Source organism: Malaclemys terrapin, chromosome 6, assembly GCF_027887155.1.
Source record: "Malaclemys terrapin pileata isolate rMalTer1 chromosome 6, rMalTer1.hap1, whole genome shotgun sequence".
Classification (NCBI taxonomy): domain Eukaryota; kingdom Metazoa; phylum Chordata; order Testudines; family Emydidae; genus Malaclemys; species Malaclemys terrapin.
Window position 1 is genome coordinate 5,611,459 of NC_071510.1, and position 15,788 is coordinate 5,627,246.

The 15,788-nt window shown below is 47.7% G+C and overlaps 1 protein-coding gene across 4 annotated transcripts in view; it reads left to right on the plus strand.

The window, feature by feature from the left end:
* Positions 1-12,252: 12,252 nt before the first annotated feature.
* The window catches only part of NRG1 (neuregulin 1), a 232,141-nt gene continuing 228,605 nt past the window's right edge, over positions 12,253-15,788 (plus strand). For 3 of the 4 annotated variants that reach the window (XM_054032954.1, XM_054032951.1, XM_054032955.1), the window contains exon 1: positions 12,254-12,631. In XM_054032954.1, the coding sequence (XP_053888929.1) occupies positions 12,520-12,631 (112 nt within the window). In that variant the 5' untranslated portion in view covers positions 12,254-12,519. Of the gene's footprint in view, positions 12,632-15,788 lie in introns of all 4 variants that reach the window. The other variant, XM_054032952.1, reaches the window with a different exon arrangement.

The window sequence follows — 15,788 nt, forward strand, 5'->3', positions numbered from 1 at the left end:
GTATGTGATCTATGTTAGCTCGCTGCTGTGCATCTAATTTCATTTGTGGAAAGTAATAGATGATGCCGCAGAGACATTCTACTATTGTTACAAGCAGAAAATAGTATCAGTTTTCCGTCCAGCTGACCTATGGGGGAGAAGAATCTCATCCTTTTTTCTTGTCGGAAAGTTTATCCAGCAATAACAGAGAAGAATCTAAATGAAATCGTCTGATTTACATTTCTTTCCCTCCCTCATATGCACTGTAGTTTTTTGTTCATTTGTTTTACTTGTAAATGATCACTGTGCTTCAGAAGTGACAAATTCCTTAATTAATATCCTGTGTAATTAGTATCACTAGAAAAAACGTACTTGCTTTTCATGACTTTGGTAAAGAGTTGCTCAATTTAATACATTGTTGTGATTCAAATAATTGTTTACTGCCAACTAGAATTTGGAACAGAGGCGGAGTGGCCATAATGCTCTTCTCTTGGGGAAAATTTCAGGTACAAGTTTCACTCTCCCTGGTCCACCAAGATCTGTAAAGGACATGGCATCAGTACAATCCACACGATACTGGGAGAAAAAAGGAAGGAGAGCCTGGTGGTTAGGACGGTAGCCTAGGACTTGAGACCTATGTTCCAGTCTCTGCTCTTGAATAAACTTCCTGTGTGACCTTAGACTAAGTGACTTGTCCTTCTGTAAAAAAGGGGAATGTAGCACTTCTCTTCTGCATGGGATGGAGAAATACAGAAAAGATTGGATGACTCGCAGATGTGGGAAGTGTGGGCTGTAGAAGTACTTTAGATAACTAGTATGGGCAAAATGCCACTCCAGTTTGATTGAATTGTGGTGACTGATTCCAAAGAGAAGCAATTCTCTTCAGATAGTTGGTGATTCAAGACAGGGTAGGAGTAGCAAAGTGAGCCCTGAGGGACCCAACAGAGTTCGAAAAAACTAGCCCAGTGGTTTAGTTGGAGATTTGGGGATAATCATTCATTCTTGGATAAAAGCATAGCATTTATGAGGTAATACATCTACCCTGGTACTTGGTTTTGCTTTAGACCTGTCTTAAAAATTCATTTTGCTGCCCATGGCCTTGTTTTCAAAACCGCTGGTTCCTGGAGCTGTGTTTAAAAATGTTTGCGAAGTTCTCATGACTGCACAAGCAAACCAGGTATTTTGGATATAAAATTGGCGCTGGGAATCTAAAGGCCAATTTATGGAAATTATGCAAAGCTGAGACTGCCCGGTAGTTGTGCATTTTCGCATGCAGCCGTAAATGTCTGATAGATGGGGAAAATGATCCCTTTTGGAACTATCGCATATGTGCACACACACATACCAATGATTTCTCATGCTAGTGTTAAAAAAAATCTATTGAGAACAATTCAACATTTCTCCATGCTGCGAGTTTGTAATAATTTTCTGTTTGGTGGTGTGGCCTGGTGAAGTTTATATGAGACTTTAATAGAGTGGTACAATATCAATAAAAACTATGTGCTGTCACGTGGCAAAACACAGGATTGTGGGTTTGGACATATGACACGAAATTCAGCCAGTAATAAGCACATGCAACTTCATTTGAAATCCCCAAATTCAGCAGCTCTGTATACTTTAGTGTAAGCTACCCATCAAAAGTAAGTGGACTGTAATGTTGGTGTGAATGTAAAAGGCAAAGTAGTGTAACCCACACTGATTTGTTATTCAGTAGGGACTAGATTCTCTTTTCACTTACTCTGATGTAAATCAAGAGTAACCATGGATTTACTCCTGACTTGCATCAGTGTCAGTAAGAGGAGACCCTGAGCCCGACTGAATATACTACTTAGCATATGTGCAACCTGGCTCAGGTGGCATGTGACCAGGATTCATCACCGAATGTGGGCTGCTGGTTGAATCATTAGCTTCCCTGGCTTGGGCCAGGTACTGACGGGGAGTGCGGCGTGAACTGAATCAATGTGGATTATGCTACTTTGCCATTTCAGTCACGGGAGTTACACCAGTATAAATGAGAGAACACTCAGCCTCAGGTCTCAGTGCACTGCCTGCATTGCAAAGTTTTACTGTTTTGTGGATCTGGATGTAGTGGACATTGAGATAAAGCAATTAAACCGGAGGGTGCCAAAATCATTCCTTATAATAGAACTTTACTTTCTGTGCCCTTTCCCCCTCATTTGTCATTTAGAAAAGGCCAAATTCTGCTGTCAGCTATATGGGTGATATAGATTGCACTAGAAGTTGCACTTGTATAAATGAGAGGAGAATTCAGCCCAATATATTTGAAGGAGACTAAAATTTGTTCTCAATAAATCCATGTAATTGTCACAAACTCATACCAGACCTCTCACTGTGTCAGTTTCCTGCCTGTTAATCTGACTAGCAGTTGCTGATTTAAAGCCCCTGAAAGCTCAGAAATAATAAATATTAAAACTCTGAGTCCCACATTGTGACATTTTCTGAACTTTCACAGATCAGGTCCATAAAATTGATGATAAATCAGATGCTGTCAGATCCTTTTTCGTGGCAGTGTATATACAAACACATACACAAACAACTCAAAAATTAGCCATTTCCAGAAAAAAGACGCCGAAGAAACGTCATCACCTGCCACAAGCATTACTGTTGCCAAAGACATTGGTCTGTAACATTGACCCTTAAACCACTGCTTGGAGACTTTATGTAATCAGGATCTGCATCTTCAGAAAGGTCAATAAAATAAAAGTTACCGTTGTACCAATTCAGCTGAGTAGGGGTCAATGATTTTTATTAAGCTTACAACTGTTTAACTGCTGACAAAATTTCAAGTATAGTCAGAGATGAGGTTGTTTATTCTCAGTTAGAGGTTATGGGCCTGATGCTTGTTTATGCTACATTTATAATTAATATATTACATATATGGTCACCATAAGCCCCCTTTCTTTATACTGTCAGAGCAGCATAAAGGGGCCTTACCGTATATGAAAATTCAGGCTTATGAGTCTGAAATTCCTCTCACTTACAGAGGTTTTAAAGTAGTGTAACTTGCGATCAGTCATTGATTGGGTCTGTCTGCACTGTTTGTGATTCCCGGCTCAAGGAGACATACCTGGGCTAGCTCTGATCAAGCCAATGCACTAAAACAGAAGATCGCCGCAGTGGCGCAAGCAGTGGGAGGATTTAGCGGCCCTAGAACATACTTAGCATCTCAGAGGAGATTGTACTCAGGGCGGCTCGCCCCTCCCATCACTCACTCTACTACTCCATTCTAGTCTTAGCGTGCTAGCTTGGTGAGAGTGTAGACACACCCTCAGACGGATTTGAAAGTGTCCACATAAGAGGATTGCGCTTAACTAAATCAGCTTAGAAACCAACTTAGTTAAACGGGTGCAGCGGAGACCAGGCCTAATACCCCTTTATATCACTCTGCCAATGTAAAGAAGCCTTAAAGTGGCTGTAAATTATGGGTCTGTCCAGACTGCAACCGTTGGGAGTAATTGCGGCTTCAGCTGACATATCTGAGCCAGCCACAGCTTTGCTAGCCCTGTGAGTAATTACCCAGGGTTCCAGGAGGGCCTGTGCAGCTCAGTTGCCATGGTTTCACTGGTCTGGGACCTGATCTGGTGAAAGTAAAGCTAGTTCAAGTGCAGCTACACACGTGGCAATCGCACCCAATGACTGCCGTCTAGACAGACCCTACGTGTAAATGAAAATTGGCCCTTCGCGTTTTAGTCACAGAACTGTTTAGATCATTGGCGCACTCTTTTTATTTTTAGTTTAGTACGAGGCTCTGTTGCCCTGCATTTTGCACTCATTTCCACGAGTGCAAAGTGGATATTTTAGTAGCATTTTGCACTCACTTTGCTCTGGTGTAAATAACTGCACAAGGTGCAGGGCAATGGAGAATCAAGCCCTATGTATCCAATCTACCATATGTGGGATAGTCTTGTGGTTAAAAGATAGGGGTGGAAGCCCATAGATCTGGGTTGTCAGTCTGGCTGTTCCTCAGGTTTCTGTGTAACACATAACAAGTTTGTGCCTCAGTTTCCCCATCTGTAAATAGGGACAATACTTGTCTGCCTCTACGAGTTATTTCACTCGTATTGATAAAGTGCTTTGTCTTCAGGTGGACTGTGCTACAGGATTACAAAGTATTAATGTATGTGCTTAGCAATGTAAGGCCTGGTCTACAAACAGTTTTTGTACCACTATGTCAATTATGGGCATGATTTTTACCAATTTAGTTGCACCAGTACAAAACCTAGTGTAGACGCAGTCATATCAGTATAAAGGTGCCTTCTACCCGTATAGCTTACTCCGCTTCCTGTATGGGACTAAGGGCTCGGCTACACTTGCAAGTTAGAGTGCATTAAGTCAGCCCCGGGCGTCCTAACTCCTGAGGTGTCCACACTGGCAAGGTACGTAGAGCTCCCGGACTCCGCGGCTGGAGCGCTCCTGGTACTCCACCTCCACGAGAAGCATAACGCTTGCTGCGCCCTGGCTGGAGCACCGTGGTGCCAGTGTGGACGCCCTGGTCTATTAATGCGCTCTGCTCGGCCTCCAGAAGTGTCCCACAATGCCTGTTCTAGCCACTCTGGTCATCACTTTGAACTCTACTGCCCGGCCCTCAAGTGACCAACTGTCAGACCCACCCTTTAAATTCTCTGGGAATTTTGAAATTCCCCTTCCTGTTTGCTCAGCCAGGCGTGGAGTGCTCTCAGCGCATCTTTCCAGGTGACCATGCCTCCACGCGCCTGGTGATCCCCAGTATGGAGCAATGGCGAGGTGCTGGACCACATCAGCGTTTGGGGGGAGGAAGCTGTCCAGTCCCAGCTGCGCTCCAGCCGTAGGAATTACGATACCTTCGAACAGATATCAAGGGCCAGGATGGAAAGGGGTCAGGACCGGGACGCACTGCAGTGCAGGGTTAAAGTGAAGGAGCTGCGGAATGCCTACCGCAAAGCACTGGAGGCAAACCACCGCTCCGGTGCTGTCCCCATGACCTGCCATTTCTACAAAGAGCTGGACACAATACCCGGGTGCGACCCCACCTCCATTCCGAGTACCACCATGGACACTTCAGAGGCCGTGGCAGCCCAGAGTGCAACAAGGCAGGAGGAGGAAAGCAGGAGCGAGGGTGCTGAGGAGGAGGGGGGCCCAGAGCCAGAGGACGGCCTGCCATCCCTAGACGCATGCAGCCAGAAGCTGTTCTCAAGCCAGGAGGAAGGTAGCCAGTCGCAGTGGACGGTGCTTGGGGAAGAACAAACAGCAGAGGAGGTGCCCGGTAAGTGGCTTTTATTTTGGGAAGATAGTTGTTCGGTGCGGGCTCTTCGGTCAAAGAGGGTTGCGGGGTTAGGGTTGGATGCGGAATAGGGCGTTGATGTGCTCTCTCACATTGCGGTAATTGCCCTCAGTGATCTCATTGAAGGTCTCATGCAGAAGTTGGGAAATCCGCTTGTGCAGGTTCCTTGGCAAAGCTACAGTGCTCCTTGTCCCAGTCAGGCTAACATGTCCGCAACACTGTGCCGCGAGAGGCGGGGGGACCATTGCTGCACACAGGCAAGCTGCATAAGGGCCAGGGCAGAAGCCGCATTGTAGTAGAAGACCCTCCCTTGCTTCCCAGGTCACCCTCAGCAGCGAGATACCTTTCAGGACCAACTCATCCTGTGGAAAATGTGGGGACAGTATTCAGAATAGGGGCCCCCTGCAGCTGTTGGCTCTCCCCATGGCACAGGACCCCAGAGGACAGTACGTCCCTGAAACAATCAGTCCCCCTTGCCCCTGTGTTTACTCACCATTTTGGGGCTCCTGTGGGTTATGTGCACTCGCTTTGGAACAGGCACCTTCTGCTATTGTGTAGACTGTGCTTGTCTTTAAGTACAGCTGAATCATTGCTCTGTCTGGTGGGAACAATGCTGCCTCTGTTAAGTGTTGCATTTTGGCTTTACAGATGCAATCTTGAGATCCCAGCCGTCCTTGTTATCAACGGCCGAAAGGCTGCAAAGCTCAGGAGGCGTCCGTGAAGAAGCAAGGAGGACCTGCTGCATGAAGTCATACAGCAGTCCCTTACTGAAAATCAAAAAGTGCAGGAGTGGCAGGAGCCTGAAAGGAGGCTCCACCACCAGAATGCGGATCGCCAGTACCAAAGCACGGAGCGGCTGCAAAGCATCATGGAGCGCCAAGCGGACTCGATACAGGCGCTCGGAGCAATGCAGACGAAGCACATCCGCGCCCGCCCACCCCCCTGCAGCCCTTGTCCCAAAACTCTTTCCCTTGTGCCTCCATGTCACCGCCAACCCACTTTCCCCAACATCCGGGTTCTTATCACCACCAGCTGCCTCCAACACCTGTAGCTTCACCACCCAGCCCCGAAAACTACAACCCTTACCCACTGCACTCAACCCCCATCACCATGCAATATAGCCAGCCTGAAGTGCAGCACTCATTGTGCGGCACTCCAGCTAGGAAGGCTGAATATGATAACAGGACATACGCAAATCTGTGATTGTCCCGTTCCCCACCCTGCCCCCTTCCCTCCTCCCACACAGCACAGATATGTCATACCATGTGTGTTTCCCCTGAAGTTCTGTTTCTTTTCAATAAATAATTTTTTTGGCTTTGAAAATATTCTTTATTGCATTAAGTAAAAGATACCGTAGCCCAGGAAAGCACGTCAGTGCATCATACATAGCAAACACAGATGCCTACTAACATTGGAACCACTGCACTTCACTCCCGTGCAGGGCACCAGACATTACTGGTGGATTTCAGCATCAAATTGCTCCCTCAAGGCATCTCTAATCCTTACAGCCCCGCGCTGGGCCCCTCTAATAGCTCTGGTCTCTGGCTGTTCAAATTCAGCCTTCAGGTGTTGAACCTCCAAGGTCCAGGCCTGAGTGAATCTTTCACCCGTCCCTTCACAAATGTTATGGAGGGTACAGCACGCGGCTATAACTGTGGAGATGTTGTCATCGGCCAGGTCCAGCTTCGCATACAGACAGCGCCAGCGGCCCTTTAAACGGACAAAGGCACACTCAACTGTCATTCTGCACCAACTCAGCCTGTTGTTGAACCGCTCCTTGCTGCTGTCAAGGCTCCCTGTGTAGGGTTTCATGAGCCACGGCATTAAAAGGTAAGCAGGGTCTCCAAGGATCACAATGGGCATTTCAACTTCCCCTACGGTGATTTTCTGGTCTGGGAAAAAAGTCCTGGCTTGCAGCTTCCTGAACAGGCCAGTGTTCCGAAAGATGCGTGCGTCATGCACCTTTCCAGGCCAGCCTGCGTTAATGCCCATGAAATGCTCACAGTGATTCACAAGCGCCTGGAGAACCATAGAGAAATACCCCTTCTGATTTATATACTCGGATGCTAGGTGGGGTGGTGCCAGAAAAGGAATATGCGTCCCATCTATCACCCCTCCGCAGTTAAGGAAACCCATTTGTGCAAAGCCAGCCACAATGTCACGCATGTTGCCCAGAGTCATGGTTCTTCTGAGCAGGATGCGATTAATGGCCCTGCACACTTGCATCAACACGATTCCAACCAGAGGCGTAGCGAGCACCCTCCGACCGGAGGGGGCCCCGCAAGGAAGGGGGCCCCTAAAAGTGGCAAAATAAATACCGCAGAAAGATACAGACTAACACGGCTGCTACTCTGAAAAATAAATACCGCATTCCAGTTTCTGCATTGTAAGGGGCCCCGCCCGGACATATGTTCGGAGGGGGCCACCGTTCAGAGGGGGCCACGTTCTTTGTTGCTACGGCCCTGATTCCAACAGTCGACTTTCCCACTCCAAACTGGTTAGCGACCGATCGGTAGCTGTCTGGAGTTGCCAGCTTCCACTCCACTGGCAGGGCAGCTCTCAATCTCGTGTCCTTGCACCACAGGGTTGGGGCGAGCTCCTCACAGAGTGCCATGAAAGTGGCTTTTCTCATCCGAAAGTTCTGCAGCCACTGCTCGTCATCCCAGACTTGCAGGACGATGTGATCCCACCACATTGCTTGTTTCCCATGCCCCAAAGCAGCATTCCATGGTGGTGAGCATGTCCGTGAATGCCACAAGCAATCTCATGTCGTATGTATTACGCAAGTCGACATCGTCGGATTCCTCACGGTCACTTTGTAGCATAAGGAATAACTCGACTGCAATTCGTGACGTGCTGGTGAGACCCATCAGCATATTCCTCAGCCCTTCGGGATCCATTCCTGCAGACCGAAAGGGAAGACAGAGCACGCAGTACAAAAAACGTTCAAAGGTGGAGACAAATGTGGACAGAAGCACAGGGATTGCTGGGATGCGAAGCGATGCATCACGGGGCATTGGGACAGGACCCAGAATGCCCCTCCCCTCCCTTGCCCTTCCCACAAGCCACAGCGCCAGAATGGGAAGAGGTGCTCTGTGGGATAGCTGCCCATAATGCACCACTCCCAGTGCTGCTGCAAGTGACGCAAATGTGGTCACCCCACTGCGCTTGCAGCTGACAGTGTGAACAGCTTTCCGTGCTGCGGTCTCCGAAGGCGGGTTTAACTCACAGCGCTCTACATCTGCAAGTGTAGCCATGCCCTAAACTATACAGGTACACCTCTAGCCTGATATAACGTGACCCGATATAACACAAATTCGAATATAACGCGGTAAAGCAGTGCTCCAGGGGGGCGGGGCTGCGCACTCTGGCCGATCAAAGCAAGTTCGATATAACGCGGTTTCACCTATAACGCGGTAAGATTTTTTGGCTCCCGAGGACAGCGTTATATAGGGGTAGCAGTGTATAAGCTCTACCTTTCTGCTGGGATAAACTCCCTGTATCCTGAGGCCATGTCTACACTACAGGGTCTATAGTGGCATAGCTATGGCATCTTAGCTAGGCTGCCATAATCCCAGTGTAGACACAGCCTACAGCAATGGAGGATTTTTTCCATTGCTGTAAGAACACTGCCTCTCTGAGCGCTGGTAGCTAGATGGATGGAAACGTTCTTCCATCAACCGAGCTGAGCCAACACCAGTTGTGAGGTTGGCATAGCTGCAGCATCCAGGGGGGTGGATTTTTCACACCCCTGAGTGCTATCGCTATGTTGACATAAGTTTTGACCAGGCCTGAGGCAGTTGTAGCACTTTAACAATACATGTAAAGTTAGTGATGCAACTTGTGTGTGTAGACACAGCTATCGCCAGCAAAGCTCTATCATTCCCGTGTAGCATCCGGGACACTAACATTTTACTATCACTACTAAAAGGAATTTAACAAGTACAGACAGTGCATTAAAAACATCAGACCCAATCCTACACTTCTCACTCAGGCAAAAGTCCCATTGAAAGCAGAAGGAGCGTTGCCTGTGTAAGGACTGTAGGGTCAGCCTTATGATTTGCAGTGGAGATTGATTTTAAGAAAATCTTGTCTGTTTAAAAATTGAAACTATTGAAGAGCTGTGGAAAATGTTAACAAAAAACTGAATTTGGGGGCATTTTCATCATAATTGTCCATGGGTTCTGTGTATGTGTGGGGGAAAGGGGGAAGCAACATTTTCTAGCCAGTTGTACTGGAAACCTATATTCTACCAACATGCTGCAATTGGTCAGTTCCAGTGCTTCCTGCAAATGGTGACACGGCACTGTTACCAGTTGTGCCACGGTGCTTGGAAGCTGGCACCAACAAGGTGCTGAGGGAGAAGGGTAAAGTACCAGGAGCTACCCTTCTCACTTTTTATCTAGAAGTAATCTCTTCTGCAAACCACTATAGAATGACAACATGTCTCAAAGGAATGAATTCCCTCTGTGAGAGCAGATTCGGATATCCATACTCATGCCAAGTAATCCCTTGCCAGGCAAGTAGCCCTGTTTGTTTCAATGAGACTGTCCAAGCAGTAAGTAAGAGCATCAGAATCCGGCCCTCTATTTTTTGCCCATGATCCTGCAGCCACACAGACCTTCAGTGATCAACTGCAGTATTGGAACCTAACAAGGAAAGCCCCTGGGTTGGGGTCTGTGTCTAAGCATACTGTTCGCTGTCTGCCCTTGAAAAATGATAATGCAGTTAATTCACAATAATTATTATATAATAATATCCGTTAATAAATAGTGGGGGTAAAACTTTACCTTGAGCATTTAAACTTAAGTATATAGAAGATTACCTCAGATCAAAAGTGTTTGAAAGTACAGTATGTTTCTCCACATTGATTTTTCTTCTCTCCACATTTTGCCAGAGTATGCTCCCTCCTTGCTAAGTAGTGACCTCTTAAGGAAAAACAGAGCTACTGCATCCAATAATATTTTTTCAATCGCAAATTGTATAGCCTGAGACCTGCTTTCCTTCTCCGGGCTTTAGATTAATCCCTATCTGGCCTGTTCACATGTCAGAACACTATGTATCAAGAATTCAAGTGCAGTTTGAATGCATTGAACACTGGAAAAATAGACACCGATATTGACTTTCTCTATTAAAAATTTGCCCCCGTATTCTTTCATACACTGATGATGCATATTTCAGATAGGGCTTAGTCTTGCAATTCACCGAATTTTCATTAACATCAATGAGTGCAGAATCAGACCCAGTTTTGATGTTTACTGCAGTGTTGTCAACTCTTACGGTTTTATCAGAAGTGTCGCAAAATTGGGTATGTTTCTTAAAACCCCAGATGCTGGAATCATGGTCCCTGACAATCACCGTTTTTATTTAAAGAAAAGTAAGTTTCTAGCCCTTGTGAGTGTGGAGAAAAGCTTGAAAATATGAACCCTAAAGGCTACAATTCTAGACAACAAATAAAAGGAACCTAAAATGTATAATTTTAAATTCATATGATTTTCTTGAGGCTTGATTCATAATTTTTAAACAGTTGTAGTTGGCAATATTAGAAATTATTATTATCACACCATTTGTGTACATGGTGATTATTTTAAATACCGTACTTTGAATCCTAGGGACGTTAAAAATAACATACCATTCTCTCTTATCCACTAAATGTTGATAAATATTAAGGGAAAATTCAGCAATCCCAATTTTAGACACCGATGCTGCCTGTTATTCCACACAGGTGCCGCTCTGCAGAGTCCCATTAAATGTCGGTCAGGTTTCAAACAAGAAAAATGTTTTATTAAACAACTTACTAAAGCATCCAGGTTTTTGGGTGACTCTCACTTGGGTGCAAATATTTACAGGCTCAGGTCCTTAATGAGATACGAAGAATTCAGCTGGGGGCCTACAGACTGCATAGTCCACTTTAATATAGCCTTTGTTCCTACAAGAATCTGAGCATCACATGCACTTTACATGGACGTGACACCAATGATAGGGCTCCACACAGGGACAAGGATCCACTTCCAAAGAACAGCTTGTAGGATTGAGGTTTGAAAGCCCAAACTCACACACACAAGTAACCTTAGGGTCAGAATTGAGAGACAACGGTTTCCACTGTACAATAAGGTCCCATATTCAGCAAAATATTTAAGAAGATGCTTAAATCCATCCCTATTCAGCAAAGGACATATGGATAGGTATGGACTTCTGAATTGGGGCTGGTAGCGATGTCAGGCACATGTATTGTTAAACATTTATGCACTTCACTTTCCAGTCCTTCATGAAGGAACCAGTGGGGCCTGGATCTGGTGGGGAGCTCAGCATGCAGGAACAGGGCCTCAAACTCTGTAAGAGTCCCTGCAGTATGAAAATGTTGCAGACAAATAGGAGGGGCTGTTTTGCTTTGACAGTGCAAAGGGAACTAATTCAAGTGAGAGGAAACAATTAGTGTTTTTTTGTTTTTAAACAAGGGGAGACTTTAACTTCCACCCTGCAACTAGCCACAACAACCTTTACACTGCTCTGGGGCCTTCTTTCAGTCGAGGCTCTCCAAGAGGTTGGGACTGAACCCAGCCTTGCCCCGGGGGGAGGAGGGAAGTGGCCTAGGGTCAGATCTCAGGACGCCACACGGCTCTCAAATTGGGCTCCCCAGTGTGGTCCCTCCTTTGGGAGACTTTCTCCGCCCTGTGCTGGAGCTCTGGCCGGGGGAAGGGGTCCCACGCGCGAACAGCTCCCCGCGGGGCAAGGAGGCCCTTGCAACCGGGGGTCAGGGCAGCAAACAGCTGCAGCCTCTCGGGCCAAGGTGCCTGTCTGCGCTCCCCAGGCGTGCGCACGCCGCCCCGCTTGGCCCAGCGCTTTCCCAGCCCAGAGCGACCTCTGTCGGGTTCCGGCAGCTGCAGCCGCTCCCGCTCCTCCCCATCCACCCACCCACCCACCGACACAGCCCTGTGCCCCGGACCTGCACAGGCTCCTCCCGGAGCAGCGTGCGGTGCCCGGGGCGGGCATTAGTGAAGCGGGGGCAAAGAAACAGAGCCGAGAGGAGTTTCCCCCAACTTCCAGGAAGTCCTGGCTCCTTGTCCCAGGTGGCAGCAGCAGCGGCAGCCCCAGAGCAGAGGGGGACCCCGGAGAAGGGGACAGCGGAGAGAGAGGCGAACTTCCCCCACCAGCCGGCTCGCTTGCTGCTCCAGCCTGCGCGGAGCGAGGGGCAGGGGGCAGCCGGAGCGGGGGACAGGGGCGCAGCGTCCCCGGGCGCTAGGGCAGCACCGGCCGGGATGTCCGAGAAGAAGCGAGAAGGCAAAGGGAGGAAAGGCAAGAAGGGCGGCAAAGGGGCTGGCAGGAAAGCGGACCCCCAGGAGGGGGGCGCTGTGGCCGAACCTGGGGCAGGTAAGTTCCCCCCTCTCCTGCTTCTCGGGGCTTGGCTGCGCGTCCTGTCCCCTGTGCGCCCCCCAGGGCGAGCCCTGCGTCCTCTCCCCAGGTGCCCCGGGGCGCAGCAGGTGCCCTGTCGTCTGACCCGGCGCTGATGCTGCGGGAGCGGGGCTGGCCGGGGCCGGGCACCGGGACAGCCGGGGAAGGGGACGCGCGGAGCCGCTGCTTCCCCGCTGCGCCCGGCTCCGCGCTGTGCCCAGCGCTAGAGGTGCGCTGCTCCCGCTGGGACCCACCGAGGGAGTCCTCGGGGCCAGCCTGTGAGCTCTCCCTGGCACCAGCTGTCGCTTTAGGGCTTTCTCTCGGCTTGCCCCAGACACACGACACTGCTCTGGCGGCGGTGCGTTTAGCGACCCTATGGAGATAACACACGTGAGCTGGGAATAGTCTCTAATAATGGGCTGACTTTATACAGTGCCTTAAGCGTGTGTGTGTGAGAGAGAAAGGGAGAGCCCAATCTCAGCAACATGGCATTCAAGTGTTTAAGGTAAGCCCTTGGCAAGTAGATTTTGTGTCTGGGCTAGTAAGTTTTCATGACTATTTAACCAGGCTGATTTTTTTTTACTACGGTGTGGTCCTGATAGCTCTGTGATCAACCGCAGAGCCATCTGATGGGCTGCATGTCTGTTGCCTTTGGCCACCTCTCATGCACTTTGCCGGCTAATTCATCTCCACTGGGACTGTGTCTAAGAGTCCAAACTTTTGAGCAGCTTTCAGCCAGAAAAGAACACACCGTTAAAAAATGCCCCATGTCCATCCCCATTGTCCCCAAGTTAGTCTGGTCTGAGAAACCAGAGCGGTGGAACGTTAAGGTCAGGTGCTTTGTGAGCTCTCTGGACTAGAAACAGCTGTAGGTTCCTGCCTGTGCGGATCAACTTGCTAGATCAGAGCCTAAGATATTGGCCCTCATTACTAATTACTGTTATGTGTTATTTTTATTGTAGTATTTCTCAAACACTGCAGTCAGGATCAGGGTCCCACCGTGCTAGGCACTATACAAACATCGGAAGACAGGTCCTGGCCCTAAAGACCTTCTATTATGCCACCCTGATTTATCAACAAGCTATTTTATATACATTTCAAATGTAAGCTGTGTGGGGCAGGGACTGTGTGTTTGTGCAGTGCCTAGCACAATGGGGCACTGGCCTCGGTTGGGGTGTCTACAAGGGACTGTCATATAAATAAAACGAATGTAGAATTTGATTTCCCCGTGGCCATGTGTAATGGTTTACACCAGTGCAAAATGAGTTTAAAATGTTGAAATTCAGATGTGGTAGCAATTTAGAGCCATCCTCACTTTGTGTGGGGCAGGGTAACAGAGAATCAGCCCTGTATAGCCTGGAGATCTTTTTTGTTTTAAATTTCTTGCCTTTCATTGGTGCAGCTGGAATATTGTTAGTTAAGGTGTCTTTCTTTAGAAGGAGCAGCAGCAGAAAATGTGAAAACACTTTAAAATGCCTAAATTAATGTTTCTTTTAATGTGCTGTGACCCACAGGATGCTGTTATGCAATATAAAGGTTTAATAATCAGCCATTGGAGATGACTTGTGTAATTCACTAGTGGCAGCTATCCCAGTCTCATGCCAATAAACCACACACCACCACCATGTAGGTCCTCTCTCGGTCCGTCTTGCTCAGTGAGACAGATTGCATGGCTTGCGCTTAATAATGAGTGTGAATAAGAGTTTTAGATATGTCAGGGGAGACTTCCCTTGCTATGCAAAACCAGGTACAAATACTCCTTTGACCTTTTTATTATCTATCTCTCGATCCATCTAGGTTTTATAAAGTTGCTTGTTATCACTGTGGTATCTGGGCAGCTTCCAAAAAAGGGAAGCACCAAAATCTCTCTCTCTCCCAGCCCTGCTGACAGGAACAAGCTTGCAGCTACCTGTGGGAGAGGAGATGGGTGATAGTAAGTATCTAGTGTGGGGCTGGAGATGTGTTTGAGAGGGTGGTTACAGGTAAGCTATGTCAAAGAAATGGCATTGCAGTTAGCTCTGAATGTGGTGATGGGGTCATTCTAACTGTGTCAGGTTGTGAGTTCCATTGTCTCAGTCCAGTTTTCATGGAGGTTCTGTCTCCTGCAGAGATTACACTTCTCTGGGTTGTTGACAACTTAATTTTTCCAGCAGAGCAAAGTTGTTATGTGAAGTCATCATTGTGTTAGGAGAGAGATGGTCTCTCGTGTAGGTAGGGCCAATTCTAAGCAGGGCTACGAAAATCAGTACAGAGACCTTGAACTGGATGTTTGTGTCTAATGGGGAGCTCATGTAGGGAGCACTGAATGGGGGGATTTGTGTCCCCAGTAACCTGTGTGCGTCAGATGAGTTGCTGAACTCTGAATCAGGTGTAGCTTCCTATAGGTGCAGGCCTTTATTCTCCGGTGTAGGGAAATGCAGTAGTTGGAAATTCCAGTCACATGGGTCCAGATCAGGATGCCATAGAATGGGGCATTGTCCTCTGACCAGCTGCAGAGGGAAGTGGTAATTCTTTGTCAACAGGGATATTTGGGTGTGTAACTGCATTTAGTGACTCAATGACAACCCCAACGATGCTGTCTGATCTTAGAATCCAAGGGCAGGGGTTGCAATGGAGCAGGTGAGTTGTTGGAAGTATGCCTTTCTTCCTAGCAGCATCACATCAATCTTATCAGGATCCAGCTCCAGCCAGCTGCTCGTCATCCAGGTGCTAGGAGGCCTTGCCTACATTAGAAAGGTATTGCTGGTATTGCTATCCTGGCAAACCCTCCAAATGTAGATGCACCTTTTACTGGCAAAGGAGTGCTTTTGTTAGTATTAGCGTATACCAGTTCCCCAAACACAATAAGCTATACCAGCAAAAGTAATTTTTTGCCAGTATAACTGCATCTATGCTAGGTATAGAAATATTGTGGGGGGGAAATCACATCCCTAAGTGACATTGCTATAGCTTAAAAAGTTTCTAGTCAGGTCTAAGTATCATTTCATTTTATGTAATTAAATTCCGGGTCCTTCAAACACATCTGCATGTGCTGAGACAACTTGTGTAGAGTCATTCCTATGTGTAAGTGTTTGTAGGCTTGAGACCTAAATGTACAATTTAAACTTTCATATGAAACACAAGGCACCTTTATGCA